Source organism: Mytilus edulis, chromosome 11, assembly GCF_963676685.1.
Source record: "Mytilus edulis chromosome 11, xbMytEdul2.2, whole genome shotgun sequence".
In the NCBI taxonomy this organism is placed as follows: domain Eukaryota; kingdom Metazoa; phylum Mollusca; class Bivalvia; order Mytilida; family Mytilidae; genus Mytilus; species Mytilus edulis.
In genome coordinates, this window is record NC_092354.1 from 17,327,994 (window position 1) to 17,345,346 (window position 17,353).

At 33.8% G+C, this 17,353-nt stretch overlaps 1 protein-coding gene across 1 annotated transcript in view; it reads right to left on the minus strand.

Moving 5' to 3' along the window:
* Positions 1-10,451: 10,451 nt before the first annotated feature.
* The window catches only part of LOC139494042 (zinc finger protein 585A-like), an 84,840-nt gene continuing 77,938 nt past the window's right edge, over positions 10,452-17,353 (minus strand). Inside the window, exon 5 of the mRNA XM_071282208.1 lies at positions 10,452-12,193. Within this exon, the coding sequence (XP_071138309.1) occupies positions 11,111-12,193 (1,083 nt within the window). The 3' untranslated portion in view covers positions 10,452-11,110. The remainder of the gene's footprint in view (positions 12,194-17,353) is intronic.

Sequence of the window (17,353 nt, forward strand, 5' to 3'; positions counted from 1 at the left end):
CTTGCCTCATTTGGCAAGGAGTTCCAGAGTTTTCCTGCCTCATAACTAAAGCTTTTCTTACCATAACTTGTTGTTTTTGGCCGTGGTATATCTGCTATGCCTTTGTACCTGAAGTTATATGAATTTTCTTTAATATTTACTAAATTATCATATGTAGGAATTCTGGACTTGATTTATTAATTATTTTATATGTCTCTAATGCCATGGTTCTCAATCTTCTGATTTTTAGTGCTGGTAGCTTAGACTGTTCAAGAAGTGTATTGTAAGAATTTGTGTAGTCGTCATAAATAAATCTGAGTGCTCTTTCTTGTATTTTTTCTATTTTCTTTGTGTTTTGTTCACTGCAGAAGTGCCATGTAAGAGGACATTAGCTGAGGTTTGACATGATAAATGAGTGGTATATTGTAAGTTTTGAAAGTCTGGTGAGATGAGTGACAATTCTTTTTAGAACGTTTATTTGTCGTGCAGCTTTTTTGCAAATATTTGAGATGTGAGTGTTGAAATCCAGTTTAAAGTCTATTCTTACACCGAGAAGTTTCACTTCGTCGTCACATTTTATGTTGAATCCATTTAGGTTGAAAATAATATTTTGAGTGTGTGTTTTTTTATTTACCTATGGAAATTGCCTGTAATTTTTCTGGGTTTGCCTGCATTTTGTTGAAAGAGAACCATGAGATTAGGGAATTACTATCTTCCTCTAGACAGGGTTTAATTACTAATTCCAAAGTAGTACCGGTTTTTGAGAGGGTGTTATCATCAGCATAGTTGTGTCAGCATAGTTGTATAAATCACAGTGTTTGACAAAAAGAAAAATATCATTTATGAAAACATTAAATAATACAGGGCCTAGTATAGATCCCTGAGGAACACCTTTATATGTATCTTGCATTTGACTGATACTCTGGCCTATTTTTACACACTGTTTTCTTGCAGTCAGATAGATTTTGAGTAATTCCAGAGCAGATGGACTAAGGCCATATTTTTCCAATTTCAAAAGAAGTAAATCATGTGGAGACAGTCAAAGGTCCAGTAATATAGCCGCTAAATATTTATTGTTATCTAGTGCCTTTTTACAATCTTCCAAAATTTTGAGTAATGTTGACTGGCAGCCATAGTCAGCTCGAAAAGCCGCAAGAAAATGGTCGAAATATCATCAAAGTATTTAGTAAGTTGATTTTCTATGGCTGTTTCAAAAATTTTAGATAAAACACTAACTGGTCTATATAATTACCCTTTTCAAGAACACTGTTTTTTTTGTGAACAGGTGCCACTTGGGCAATTTTTAATGAGTCTGGAAAAATGGAAAAAAAAGTTGGTATGCGCTGGTTAAAATTGGGATTGAGGAACAGTAGTATTAAATCTGCCTGTTCTGTCAATGTAAAGTGCCACTGTTCGTAGTTTGGCTTTTGTCTCTTCTGTGTTCTCGCCGTCCAGTCTCGCTAGCATAGTAGCTTAATACAGGTTTCTGACCCCGATCTCTTTGGATATTTGGTGTAACATATCTTCTCGTTCGTTCTCATAGAAGGGACAGTCCAGAAGGAAATGGTCAGGAGTTTCAGATGCACCACAGTTGCACGACTCTATGGCGTTGCGGTTTGTCCTACTCGGTTCTTATAGTAGTTGAGTTCTGTATAGCCAGTTCTTAGTTGGGCGAATATACTGAAATATCTTTAAGTTAGAATATCATATATAATTGAGTGTTTCGTAGTTGGTATTTTTTCATAAAGGTCCCTGCCTCTCTCAGATATTTCCCATCTTCTCTGCCATTTGTTTCCTGTACTTTTTAATGCTGCTTGTTTGACGTCCTGTAGTGTTGTCACGTTATATTCCGCTGGTAGTTCTTTTGCTTCCTGTGCCGCTGTTATTGCAAGGATGTCAGCCTCGTCACTGCCAGCTGCTATGTTGGCATGTCCTGGTATCCACGATATAATTACATTTAGTCCTTTTTGCCTATATAAACTTTACAGTTTGTGACATATAGCAACAACAAAAACAAATGAAGACATTAACTGATTATTAACTAAGTAAGGGAGCTACCATTTGATTTTTATGGGGGGGGGGGGGGGGGGGGGGGGCTAGGATGAAATTTGAAAGAAATAGGCAGGGCAGGAGTTTTGAGTAAATAAAAAGGCAGGATGAGACACTTTGCAAAAAAAAAGGCAGGATGACAGTTTAGATAAAAAAAAAGTCAGGATAAACTAATAAAAAAAAAGGCAGGACCGAATAGAGTTAAAAATAAAAAGGCAGGACAGAGATTACAACTAAAAAAAAAATGCAGGACACAATTTTTCATCCTAGCCCCCCCATAAAAATCAAATGGTAGCTCCCTAAGTAACTCAATATATATACATTCATACAAATTTACACAGAGACGTGTACACAGAGATTTTGAATTTCAACAGTATTATATGTTATGCATGTCTAAGACAGGGTATATATAATGATTACTGTGACATTCCCGACATAGACATTTTGCAGACGACAGCCTCCTCCATCGAACTATCAGTAACCAAACAGAAAGTGACCTACTGCAGAAAGATCTCATATCATTAGAGGACTGGGAAGATAAGTGGCAAATGAGCTTCAATGTAAACCAGATGCTCCGCAGGGCACAGCTTTATACGACCGCAGAGTTCGAACCCTGAACAGTTGGGGCAAGTAATTAGTATGGACACAACATTCAAGCTTGATACAGCTCTGAATTTGGATTGTGATTAAATAGTTGACACAACATAGGTTTCTGACACAGAATGAATGTGGTCTAAGAACTTAAACTTAAAAACTTATAAATTTTAAATTGGACATTTACCAATTATGGTCCAATATCCAAAATCTAATTACATGGTTAGATTCAGCATACCAAAGAACCCCAAGAATTCAATTTTTGTTGAAATCAAACAAAGTTTAATTTTGGACCCCGATTTGGACCAACTTGAAAACTGGGTTTTTAATCAAAAATTTAAATACATGTTTAGATTCAGCATATCAAAGAACCCCAAGGATTCAGTTTTTGTTGATATCAAACAAAGTTTAATTTTGGACCCCGATTTGGACCAACTTCAAAACTGGGCCCATAATAAAAAATCTAAGTACATGTTTAGATTCAGCATAACAAAGAACCCCAAGGATTCAATTTTTGTTAAAATCAACCAAAGTTTAATTTTGGACCCTTTGAACCTTAATGTAGACCAATTTGAAAATGGGACCAAAAATTAAGAATCTACATACACAGTTAGATTCGGCATATCAAAGAACCCAAATTATTCAATTTTTGATGAAATCAAACAAAGTTTAATTTGGACCCTTTTTGGCCCCTCATTCCTAAACTGTTGGGACCAAAACTCCCAAATCAATCCGAACCTTCTTTTTGTGTTCATAAACTTTGTGTTTAAATTTCATAGATTTCTTTTTACTTATACTAAAGTTATTGTGTGAAAACCAAGAAAAAAGCTTATTTTGGCCCCTTTTCGACCCCTTATTCCTAAACTGTTTGGACCAAAACTCCCAAAATCAATCCCAACCTTCCTTTTGTGGTCATAAATCTTGTGTTTAAATTTCATATATTTCTATTCACTTAAACTAAAGTTATAGTGCGAAAACCAATGTGTCTTCGGACGACGACGCCAACGTCATACCAATATACGACCAATTTTGCGGTCGTATAAAAAATGCATGGTAATTCGAATACAACCCAAGAACCGTCCTGTAATACCAACTAATTACAAATTACACGGACACACATTGGACACCATTGAAGCTAGTAAATACCTGGGAGTTACAATCAGCAATAATCTAACCTGGGTTGACACATCGACATTATAGTGGGTAAAGGAAACAAAACACTAGGCTTCATACGACGTAACCTAAAAGATTGAACTAAACTGGTCAAAGCAGCAGTATATTCAACAATAGTAAGACCTTCGGTTGAGTATGCTTGCACAGTATGGGAACCTACGAAACAGGCTAAAATAAATGCAATCGAACAGGTACAGAAAAGAGCAGTAACATTTGTAAACAACAACTACACAGACCGCACACCTGACTGTGTAACAAAAATGGTAACATCTTTAAAATGGGAAAGTCTTGAAGACCGCAGGAAACAAAATAGGCTATGCATGCTGTTCAAAATTCAACATCATCTACTACATAGATAGGCACCAATATCTGACGCCAGCCGGACCAGAGGTAAAAAAACACTTCTTCCAAGAAAGGGTCACAACAGACGCCTTCGGACAATCATTTTTTCCTAGGACCATTACAGACTGGAACCAACTGCCAACATCAGCTGACACAGTTGAAGGATTCAGATCTAGAGCTGCCCTGAAGCAATGCTCTGCTAAAATAGACAGTAACATCCTGTAATAGTTTTAATTGTATATATATAGAGAACGTTGTATCCTGTAAATAGCCAATAGAAAACTTTCTGTGATGTCCGACATTGCGTTAGTTTTCGCGGGACCTCATACATTCAAATATTGCATTCGGTTCCATGCCTGGAAGAAGAAGAAGAAGAAGAAAAGACCATGACATACAGGAATTATTTCGTAATTTTTAGAGATATTTTGGTTCTAGATGTCAACATCTATATTGATGACGCATAATAGACGGTAAATAAAGGTAAGTTTGTTACGAATAAGCTATAGTGCATCTGTTCTTATTGATCATAAAAACGTATATTATCAAGTAAGTTCCATTTGATGACAACTGCGTATTGCTAGTAAACACTAACATAACATTGATAAGGCTTATCATCTATCATCAGTATATGTAAATGTTCAGCATTGTAATTTAGGAGGCCCCTCATGGGGGGGGGGGGGGGGTCCTAGTAATCACATAATCACCATTTTTTTGCCAATATAATCACATAATCATTAAATATTTGCTTATCTTTAGTAATCAAATAATCATAAACTAAAAATACAGTCCTAGGTAATCAAATAATCATGAAATATTTGACTTAATAATCAAATAATCATTAAAAAAACGGCCAAGTAATCACATAATCAAAAACCCCATGAGGGCCCTCATTTAGTGGCAAGCTGAAGCTCGACTCCGGGTGTGTGGTGGAGGACTTTGATTGTGTTTAGTTCCTCTGTTGAGTTGACAAATTCCCCGTTTTCATTCCCATTTTTACATGTCTACTAGTTCTTGCTGTCAGTGAACCATCGAATATTTACTCCACATTAATTAGTTTTATCACCAGAATGTGTCAACATTTCTCTTTATGAGTTACGGTGGTCAGTAAAACATTAAAAACTTATACACCAAATTGATTAGTTTTATCACCAGCATGTATCTCTCTATGTGTTCTAACTGTCAGTAAAACATTGTACACTTACACCACATTGATAAGGTTTATCAACAGCATGTATCTCTCTATGTGTTCTAACTGTCAGTAAAACATTGTACACTTACACCACATTGATTAGTTTTATCACCAGCATGTATCTCTCTATGTGGTCTAACTGTCAGTAAAACACTGTACACTTACACCACATTGAGTAGTTTTATCACCAGCATGTATCTCTCTATGTGTTCTAACTGTCAGTAAAACATTTTACACTTACACCACATTGAGTAGTTTTATCACCAGAATGTGTCAAAATTTCTCTTTATGAGTTATGGTGGTCAGTAAAACATTGAACGTTAACACCACATTGATAAGGTTTATCACCAGCATGTATCTCTCTATGTGTTCTAACTGTCAGTAAATCATTGTACACTTATTACACCACATTGAGTAGTTTTATCACCAGAATCTGTCAACATTTCTCTTTATGAGTTATGGTGGTCAGTAAAACATTAAACATAACACCACATTATATATAATTATGTGTATCACTAATATGATTCTGTCAACATGTGTATTTGAGTTCTAGCTGTCAATAATACATTAATTGTGTTTATCACCAGTACGTGTTCACATGTGTTTGTCAGCAGAGATAAAAAAAAAAACAAAAAAAAAACTTGAGGCTCTAAAGTTGGTCACCTTGATCTATGTGAATATTAAACAAAGGAAGCAGATGGATTCATCACAAAATTGAGTTATAATCCAAAAACTGCATTTTACCCCTATGCATTTCGGTCATGTTGACTTATTTGTAAATCTTACTTTGCTGAAAATTATTGCTGTTTACAGTTAACCTCTATCTGTAATAATATTCAAGATAATAACCAAAAACAGCAAAATTTCCTTAAAATTACCAATTCAGGGGCAGCAATATAACAACGGGTTGACCGATTCATCTGAAAATTTCAGGGCAGATAGATCTTGACCTGATAAACAGTTTACCCCATGTCAGATTTGCTCTAAATGCTTTGGTTTTTGCATTTTACCCCTATGTTATATTTTTAGCCATGGCGGCCATCTTGGTTGGTTGGCCGGGTCACCGGACACATTTTTTAAACTAAATACCCAAAATGATGATTGTGACCAAGTTTGGTTTAATTTGGCCCAGTAGTTTCAGAGAAGATTTTTGTAAAAGTTAACGACGACGGACGCCGACGCCGGACGCAAAGAGATGAGAAAAGCTCACTTGGCCTTTCGGGCCAGGTGAGCTAAAAAAAAGGGGGGGGGTCTTTATATATGAATATAATGGACTTTTGGTTTGCTCTACGTTGAGGCTGTACGATGCGTTTTCTTTTCGCTGCAAGCGTTGACGGTCGACGGTCAGTTTACACCTTCAACACGTTTAATCGCTGTGTGTACAAGTTTTCTTTCTTAATCACACACCTAATTTAATACCTTTAGTTTAAAATAAGAATAATTTTGACGATATGTGTCTATTTTCCTTCCGAAGATCGTGGAATCGGTTTATTCCCAAGATTGGTTTATTTCAGGAACACCGGCTTCTTCCACGAATAACGGAGTGCAAATGATGAATGTCTCGCCTATTTTACTCATCACTAAATCATATGTTGAAAGTCTGTTAAATGAAAGTTTTACCACAGGTATCACATATGCTTAACATTATTAAGTTATTTATTTATTCATGAAATGCACATTTATACCCCTGGGGGTTGAAGGCATATACAAACAATACAATACAATACAATATACACAATGGAAAAATGAACATATTAAACATCATATATAAATGATAAAACAGTAATATTTATGCAGGCGTTGTGTCCACTCCCCTCAGTGCAAATGACTTTTTAATGAACGGAACAGTAAGCTGCATAATATCAAATGAAGATAGAATTAATTGTAATCTATCTGTTTCAGACAATGTAAAGTATTCTGGACATATATTATTTATATCTTTTTCAAGCTGATTAAAAGTGGGTTTCATCTTCAACCGCATTTATATTACAATGTTTACATATTCTATTTTCTCTTTGAATTCTTTTATATCTACCCCTCTCTATTTCCAAGAAATGGTCACTTACTTAATGTTCTATCATAATGAGGTCATGTACAGACATATAACTCTTACAAACATTCAATACTTAATATAGTATCTAATAGACTGACAAAATTACGAAAATGTCTCAATGAAAATGAGGTCAGGATCAGAAAATACCTGCCAGGAAGACAAGAAATTAGTTCATCTTATAATTATTTCATTCAAAAAATATACTTGACCTAATAAATCAGGAATTTAAAAAAACATACCCACACAAAGTAAACATTAACCATGATATATTTCACATGGCCATAAAAGTGCGAGGTTTGGCATGCCACAAAACCAGGTTCAACCCACCATTTTTTCCTTTAAAAATGCCCTGTACCAAGTCAGGAATATGGTCATTGTTATATTATAGTTCGTTTCTGTGTGTATTACATTATAACGTTGTGTCGTTTGTTTTCTCTTATTTTTGAGTGTAAATTCACATTGCGATAAGACGTGTCACGGTACTTGTCTATCCCAAATTCATGTATTTGGTTTTGATGTTATATATATATGTTATATTTGTTATTCTCGTGGGATTTTGTCTATATGTGTTACATTTTAGTGTTATGTCGTTGTTCTCCTCTTATATTTAATGCGTTTCCCTCGGTTTTAGTTTGTTATCCCGATTTTATTTTTTGTCCATGGATTTATGAGTTTTGAACAGCGGTATACTACTGTTGCCTTTATTTAGATGATACAGGCCATAACTTACAATCATCTTGAACATTAAATATAGTTTACCTACATGTATTACTTAAATAGTACTTAAAAACAAGACAAAAAATAAAATTTATCAATGAAGCATGAGAATAAGGTCAAGGTCATGTGAAACTGGTTAGAACTGCTTGGTTGTTTACTTTACAATCATTCAATACACCAATTATAGTTGACCTGTTGCTTAAAGTACTAGTACTTGAAAAATCCAGACAAAAACACAAAACACTTTAACATTGACCATGTTGACCAATGAACCATGATAATATAATATTATGGTCAATATTATATGAAACCTGTCAGACTAACATGTACCCATTACAGTCATTCCATACACACATATAGGAGGGTCTGGATGGGGTGTCTGTTATTCTGTAAACATTTAATTTTCACCCCTTTTTTCTCTAATCTTCAAAAAATTAACCCCTTTTTTCAAGTTTTTCTCTAATCTTCATTTTTTTTGCCCGTTATTCTCTAACATGTCTAATCTTCATTTTTTAAGGGTATTATTCTTTAATCATTTAACCCCATCCAAACCCTCATATAGTTATCCTACAGCTTACAATATTTGAGTATTATTGAAGGTGGTGATATAAGTTTATTTTTGTGTCATCGGTCATTGGGTCTCTTGTGGAAAGTAGTCACATTTGCAATCATACCACATCTTCTTTTCATTTTTATCTCACAAACATTCCCGACATGTCATTATCATATTACAATTACATTTGAAATGTTTTAACATAATTTAATACCCGGATGAACTCTCAAATATATATATCACAATTAAATTAAATTAATGTTTTAACATAGATAAATTCACAGATAAACTTTCATCATGTTCATGGAGATCCTTAAACATGTTCAACAACATGAACAAAGAAATAACATTTATTTGGTAAACAATATATGTATATATTAATTGATCTTAATTTCAAATTCAACTTTAACCTACATAATCTATGCATTATACAATATTGATATATGTCATGTATGTAAATTACTTGAGTGCTTTTGACGGGTTAGATTCTAAAGAAAACATCTACTACATTCATCACAATCTCTATGTGTTCTTATATATCTCTTAGTCTATATGAAGGGTTAGATTCTTAAAGAATGCATCTGTTACCATGACTAAATACATTACTATCTCTATGTGTTCTTATATATCTCTTAGTCTATATGAAGGATTAGATTCTTAAAAAATTGCATCCACTACCATGACTAAATACATCACTATCTCTATGTGTTCTTTTATATCTCTATCTCTATGCATGTGTTCTTATACATGTTACATATCTTTAAATCTCTATACATGTGTTCTTATACATGTTATATATCTTTAAATCTCTATACATGTGTTCTTATACATCTCTATCTTTATGTGTTCTTTTACATCACTATCTCTATGTGTTTTTATACATTACTATTTCTATGTGTTCTTATACATCATTTTGTACATTGTATCTCTATATGAATCATCATTTCTAATAATGTTTCGCCAATAGTATTTAAACCTCACAGTCTTCATGTGTCTGTCATGATCAGATGTCATTATCATACAACCCTCTTCTAAATACATCACATATATCAGTCAGGGATATAACTCTATAGGGTTATTACAGGAAAATAACATACATTTGTTATTGTGGACTAAAAAATCAAAGAAATGTGATAACATATGTATGTTACATGTTTCAAAGGGACAATATACTTCATAAGTTTAGTTAAAATTTATACAAGTTCTATTGATATTACTATTGTCTTTATGTATACTTATCTATTGAAAGATGTAACAGTTCATAGTATTCCAATTTTGAATAGTACACTTATATGTTATTACAGAAAAAATATGCCTGTAATAACTGAAGGGTGTTATCACAGCTTCTCTATATCACTTCAAAGCATTTGCTCAGACATAAATCATGCTTAATTACAATGCATTTCAATTTATTGTAAGAAATAATGACCAGAGCATGTAATGAGGTTCTGCGCAAGTTTCTCAGTTATTCCCAAGTGTCTTATATAATGAGTTACATTCCTTTAATAACTAAGCCTTGTTATTACAGCTAAGTTAATTCCTAAATAGCCTTGTCTCATTGATTAACCATGGTTAATCAAAAATGTATTAATTCCATTTAAAAATTAATTATCAAGGCTATGCATTTAGTTTCTGCGCAAAGTCTCAAGAGTTCCCTAGAGTCCACTATAGAATAGATAATTTTACAAATAACAAACATATGTTATTACAGATTTAGAAAATTTAAGGAAAAGTATCTGTAATAACCCACGCAAGTTATTTTCTGTAATAACCCTATAGAGTTATATCTCTGACTGTATATCATGTATATATACATGATATATAAGCTTTTTAAAATAGTTATTTCCAGTTTGTGTAGACCTCTTTACTGTATTTCTTCTAAAAACAACTTTTCAGCATGTACCTCATATGTATGGTGTTTGTCGCAAGTAACCGTTCTCTGTTTGTCGCAAGTATGTGTTCTCTGTTTGTCTCAAGTATGTGTTCTCTGTTTGTCGCAAGTATGTGTTCTTTGTTTGTCCCAAGTATGTGTTCTCTGTTTGTCGCAAATATGTGTTCTCTGTTTGTCGCAAGTATGTGTTCTCTGTTTGTCTCAAGTATGTGTTCTCTGTTTGTCGCAAGTATGTGTTCTCTGTTTGTCCCAAGTATGTGTTCTCTGTTTGTCGCAAATATGTGTTCTCTATTTGTCGCAAGTATGTGTTCTCTGTTTGTCGCAAGTATGTGTTCTCTGTTTGTTGCAAGTAAGCGTTCTGTTTGTCGCAAGTATGTGTTCTCTGTTTATTGCAAGTAAGCGTTCTCTGTTTGTCGCAAGTATGTGTTTCTGTTTGTCCCAAGTATGTGTTCTCTGTTTGTCGCAAGTATGCTTTCTTTGAAACTCTGAATTCATGGAATTTAGTACGAAATTAGATTTTCCTTGATTTGACTAGTATGCCTTCTCGTGTGTCTATGTAAAAAAAATGTATCACTCACACTGACCCACAACGACTAACATCTTATTGTGAGTATTGTCTGATTTATCCACAGTATGTATTCTCATGTGTCTCTTTAAACTATCAAGCCGACTAAACCGTTTACCACATACATCACAGTCATAAGGTTTCTCCCCTGTATGTGTTCTCATGTGAGTTTGTAAATTACCAAGGTGACGAAATCCTTTACCACATACATCACAGTCATAAGGTTTATCACTTGTATGTATTTTGGAATGACTTTGTAAATGACTAAGTTGACTAAACCGTTGACCACATACATCACAGTCATAAGGTTTATCACCTGTATGTTTTGTCATATGTCTCTGTAAATCAAAAGGCTCACTAAACCCTTTACCACATACATTGCAATCATAAGGTTTATCACTTGTATGCCTTCTTATGTGTCTTTGTAAACTACAAGACTGACTATACACTTTACCACATACATCACAATCATAAGGTTTATCACCTGTATGTGTTCTCATGTGAACATTTAAATTACCACGATGACTAAACCCTTTACCACATACCTCGCAGTAATGAGGTTTATCTCCAGTATGTGTTCTCATGTGTCTCTGCGAATTGCCAAGGCTACATAACTTTTTATCAGCTGTATGTGTTGTCCTGTGTCTCTGTAAATCTTTTTTCTGACAAAAACTTTTACCACATACATCACAGTCATGTGGTTTATCTCCAGTATGTATTAGCATGTGTCTAGTTAGGAAACTACCTCGGGAAAATTCTCTAGTACAAACATCACATTTATAAGGTGTTTCGCCAGTATGCGTTCTTAAATGTTTCTTTAAGTCACAACCTTGACTAAATTCTCTACCACACACATCACATTTATATGGTTTTTCACCGGTGTGTGTCCTCATGTGTCTCTTTAAGGTATAACTATGACTTAATTCTCTACCACAAACATCACATTTATGATGTGTTTTACCCGACTCAGCCTGAGACTGTGTGTTTACGTGTCTCTGTAGTGTACTGTTGAGTGTGACTAAATCCTCTCCTCCCTCTAACATCTTATTGATAATGTTTATCTCCAGTATGTGGGTTCTTGTACAACTCTGTAACGAAAAAAAAAAAAAAAGACGTCACATATGTACATGTAAACCTTTTGATACCTTTCTGCAATTTACACATATATCATGCACAGTAAAACCTTGCTATAAACATGATAAATCGGAATCCTGCAAAAAACAAAAAACCTATATACATCATGTACATATAACATGTATAACAACTAAACATGTTCTAATGCACTATCATCCCAAAATGTATATGCGTTATGAAACCTGATAAAACCTAACATCAGCCAAAACTGAACAGAATTTTGAGTTCTGAAGAGGTGCGGTTTAGCCAGGTTTCACTGTATATAGCATATCTATTTTGATATTAAAATATCAATATAAACAGTGATAAAGGGACAACCTGTTGTAAAATCACAATATATTCAAGCCCCCGGCATGAATTATTTCTATTCTAATATGACAAATAAAGCAATTATTTTGGATCAAAACGCTCTAGGTGGACGCACTATCAAACTGGAGTAAAAGGAGGGAGCAAACTGAATGAGGGACAAGCTTAACCTTCTTGCTACCGGAGGGACACATATGTCCACACCCGCAGTGCCGGAAGTACACATATATCCACACCAGGCAGTGCCGGAGGTACACATACAATGTATGTCCACACCAGGTAGTGCCGGAGGTACACATATGTCTACACCAGGCAGTGCCGGAGGTACACATATGTCCACACCCGCAGTGCCAGAGGGACACATATGTCCACACCAGGCAGTGCCGGAGGTACACATATGTCCACACCAGGTAGTGCCGGAGGGACACATATGTCCACACCAGGCAGTGCCGGAGTTACACATATGTCCTTGGTTAACTTTATACAAGCTTCTCACCCATGCTCACTCATGATGCTGTATTTCTTTCAATTAAAAGACAAAAAGATAGTGTTTTGTTTTTCTCCAAAGGGTCCCAAATGTAACGTTCATGATGTTGTACATCCTATATCATATGACGTCGTTGTTCTAACATGTAACGTCACAGACGTCGAACTGTCGTATTTTCCGGCATACATGTATGAAATGCAACTTTAAAAATGGTCGCAGCAAGAGGGTTAAACTATTTACCATTATAACGTATTTAGATAGTTTTTGGATGAATTTAAATGATAATTTACTATTTATCTTGTATGTATAATAAAAATGGCTTATAAAACAATTATACCACATTTTATCATCGTTTGTTTTCATTTCCTTGTGATGATTTTCGGTTTCACAAGCGTGTAATTTCCCGTAAAATGCTTATATTCTTACGTCATCGTTCTATGACGTTGGGTACCTCATTCATAAAAAATAAGAATGTGACGTGAGAGTACGATCGGAACAACCCTGGCAACATATTCATATTTTACCACGGGTGTGTACTCAAAGGACAAAGCGTTTGAAGGACGTCATGTTAGAATAGCTAATATATTATAAGTTTGTACGAGTCAATACTATCTTGTTTGATTTTACGTTATAAACATCATCAAGTCTACCTATAAATTTTTCACTCCAGTTTGTTAAATATAATATAAAATTAAAATCATTGACTTCTCATCACTTTAAAAAGCCTACCTTTTCTTTACAGGGAAAATATTAGTCGAGGGAAAGAAACCAACGTTATCTTTCCAGGTTTCCCACAGTCTACCTAATCTGCAAGTTCCGCCTAAGTCAGGCGAACCACCATAAAGATGTATGGAGGGATTTGATACAAAACTAACGTCAGCATTATTAATTTTATCAAGGATTAATGTAATCTTCTTTTTTTTTTTAATTCAGCACTCAATCAACATACGGTCACTGATTTTACTATGCCGCGCTTGCGTGGGATCTAATTTTTATTTACAGTGAATAATATACAAAAAAAAAAAAAAAAAAAAAAATTTAACGTAATTTCTTTTTCTAATATAGGTAATGTTTTTATAAGTTGACAGAAAATAGCATTAATGCATGAAATGTTACTGCCTTTAGCCCAGCGTGCATAAAATTATGTTTATCATGCAAGGGACTTATCATTTTTTACGTTGGAGTGGGGGCTGGTCATTTTGAAATCAAAAATACAAAAGTTTCTTGATACCCCATTTTATTTCCTATTTTTATTTGATCCCAAGGTAAAATTTTAAAATAAATTGACCCCTCTATTTAGGTGTCAGACCACCAATTAAAAATCCCTACTCTGTTATGTTCAGTATATGCATCCGATGATCCTAATATGCACAATAGAAGAGTAAGCCAAATTAAAAACAACTGCGAACAAGCTGGAGATTATAATTTGATAAATTTGGCCACTAAATAAACTTGTACATATAATAGATTTTGGACAATGGATGATGTTCCCCTCAGTCTGGTGAGTCTAAAATACTGGCATAACTGATTGAAAGAGCAATTTGGAACAACTAATTCAACATACCTGCTACACCTATTTGCATTTTCTCACCTGTACATTGATAGTGACAATACATATTGTGCAGTTTAATAGAAATAGTTTTGTGCTAAAACTTTCATTAATCAAATTTGTAGAGCATGACTTTTGCAGATCTAAAAAGGAATGAGCTGTTACAACTACTATAGTATCGTTGACGGTAGTTTGTTTTATAGAAACAGAAAACAGAAAAAAGCAACATATTGTAGGAAACATAAACATGTTTGGGTGTTTTAAAAACATTTCGTTTTATATTACATTAAATCATGTTATTGATTTCAAAACATTCAAACTGAAACATCTTACAAATTTAGGTTAAAGAAATGCACCCCTGGATTCTCATCCGATTTGATATAAATAATGTTAACGAGGTTGCTTAAGAAATAACAATTATTATTTGAGAATTAAAAATAAATTGGTATTTAAATGAAGCTGAACATATATAGGTTTCTTTAAATGAAGCTGAACATTTTGTTTAAATTATCTAGAATACACATCACATGCGATTTTAATCGTCGACATTTTGAAATCCCTGTTAATTAATGCGTGACTCGGGCTTCTGGTACAAATTAAAACGTGGAATTATTCATCCAAACTCACTAAAAGATTTTTGAGATTCAAATTTCCACAGAATTATAAAATTAATTAACAATAAAAATTTAAACATTTCGAACATTTAACATTCTGATAAAATAAAAAAAAATGAAGTTCAACTTTTAATCTGGGGTTCCGGAAAACTTTTAAAATATCTCTTGCAGCCATATGTAGAACATCCAATTTCTTTTGTCTGTAACGTTACCGGTAACCAATGTAGATGTGCCCGACTCGCCCGACTCGTACATTTGAACAACCGGACACTCAAGTAATTATGTTTGTCTTGGTTGCCCGTGGACAAGTGAAAAAATATACAAAACAAAGTTCAATTCCAACAAAAATATAAAATTGATTTCAAAACGTATAAAAATGTTTAATTTATGTAAAAGAAACCAATGGTCAGCAAGTAAAAACATCAATGTTCATGACAATAAATATTACATAATACTGGAAATAGATGGATTACAATTAAAATAAGTATACGAACCCGATTCGCGTAAAATTGCATTGGCTTTGTCCATTGACCCAGGATCATCGATTAGGTTTTATCCATCATTTACCGGATGTGTCATTTCTTTAAATTTTGTATTGAAATTCAGATTGATAAATACTTTTAAATGATAAGCCAGGCAAGCAAGACAAAAAGAGTAATGAGTCGAGTATAAAACATAAAACGCAAATGGAGGACACAGTATTTAAAATAAAAAACAGAGAATTTCAGACATGGTGGATATCAGTTTGCCCCTGGCTATCTAGGATGGAAAATCGCAAAATAAATTAAGTTTTTGTCTTATTTATTGATGAAAGGTCAATATTATTTGTAGTCGAAGTGGTAAATTAAAAGGGACGCTTTAATTGATCATCAAGACAATAATAAATAATCAATAACAAGAGTGTCAGTTGAGAGAAACACCACAACATCAATAGTTTATCGATTATTTACTAGTTTACATTTCTTCAATTACTGTTCTCTCCTCAAATTGAGTATTTGTACCTACTGGCTACAATCTTTATTCAAAAACTGCTGCAAAATTGTCCTTTACATGTCATTTCATTGGTTGGTTTGCTGTTAGGTTTCTGTCCCATTTATGTTAACCCATTTCTTTCTTTCCTATTTTTTTTCCACATATAGACAAATGAATTTCATTTGTTTGTGAGTCACAATTTTAACAGTGCTTAATAGTAAGAATCACATATTAGCTAACGAAGAAATACTTCAATATTTATTGGGATCATCAGGGCAAGTAACTTTTTTTTCCGGACAAGTAAAATTTATAGTTTCACTTGCCCAGGGACAAGTGCTCACAACATATATTTCCACACCCCTGTGCATCCATCACTGTCGAAAAATCTTGTCGAACTGATGTTCCCGCTTTTCCAGAAGCTTATTTCAGAAAGAAGGCGGAGCTTAATGTAAGGTCCAAAAAGGGTAATTTGACTGATTGTTATAAAAGTATTTTTAAAGTAAACTAACAAAAATATATGAAATACACATTTTTAAACAGCAATATATGCGATAGGTTAAAACAGATATTTCATATCATTTGGATAGTTTTTTGGTGTTTCGTAAATTATACCATAGCTTTTGTTGAAACCCCTCGGCAACTTCACTCGACTTCGTCTCGTGAGGTTATTGCCGGGGGTTTCAACAAAAGATATGGTATAATTTACGAAACACCACAAAACTGTCCAAAAGATATGAAATATCTATAACTTAATATAATACATTTGTCTAGCTTTGTTATATTTCCTTATACTTTTCAGTAAAGCTAAAAAAAGAGTTATTTTTTTTAATTATATAATCGATATGAGAAGACCAAGATAGAGATGCATCAATAAATACTTAAATTGTATCGTAGGGAAAACACCAAGGAGTCCGAACACCTTACACAAACTCCAAAACCTCACCCAAGTACATCCTTAAAACAAATAATAAGATTGATGGCATACATTGCTAGTTAAATAAGTTTTCGTATGTTATCATGAATCTATTTGTAAATTACCAACCTCTCTCAATCCTCAATTACAAACATTGCGTTTTCATTCGGCAATCCTCGGTAGAATCCGCTACTCTCCTTTTAGATGAGGGAACGGAATCGGCCGAGTTGAGACGAATGATGATGTGTATGTCCAGTATGTATTTCAGGCTAT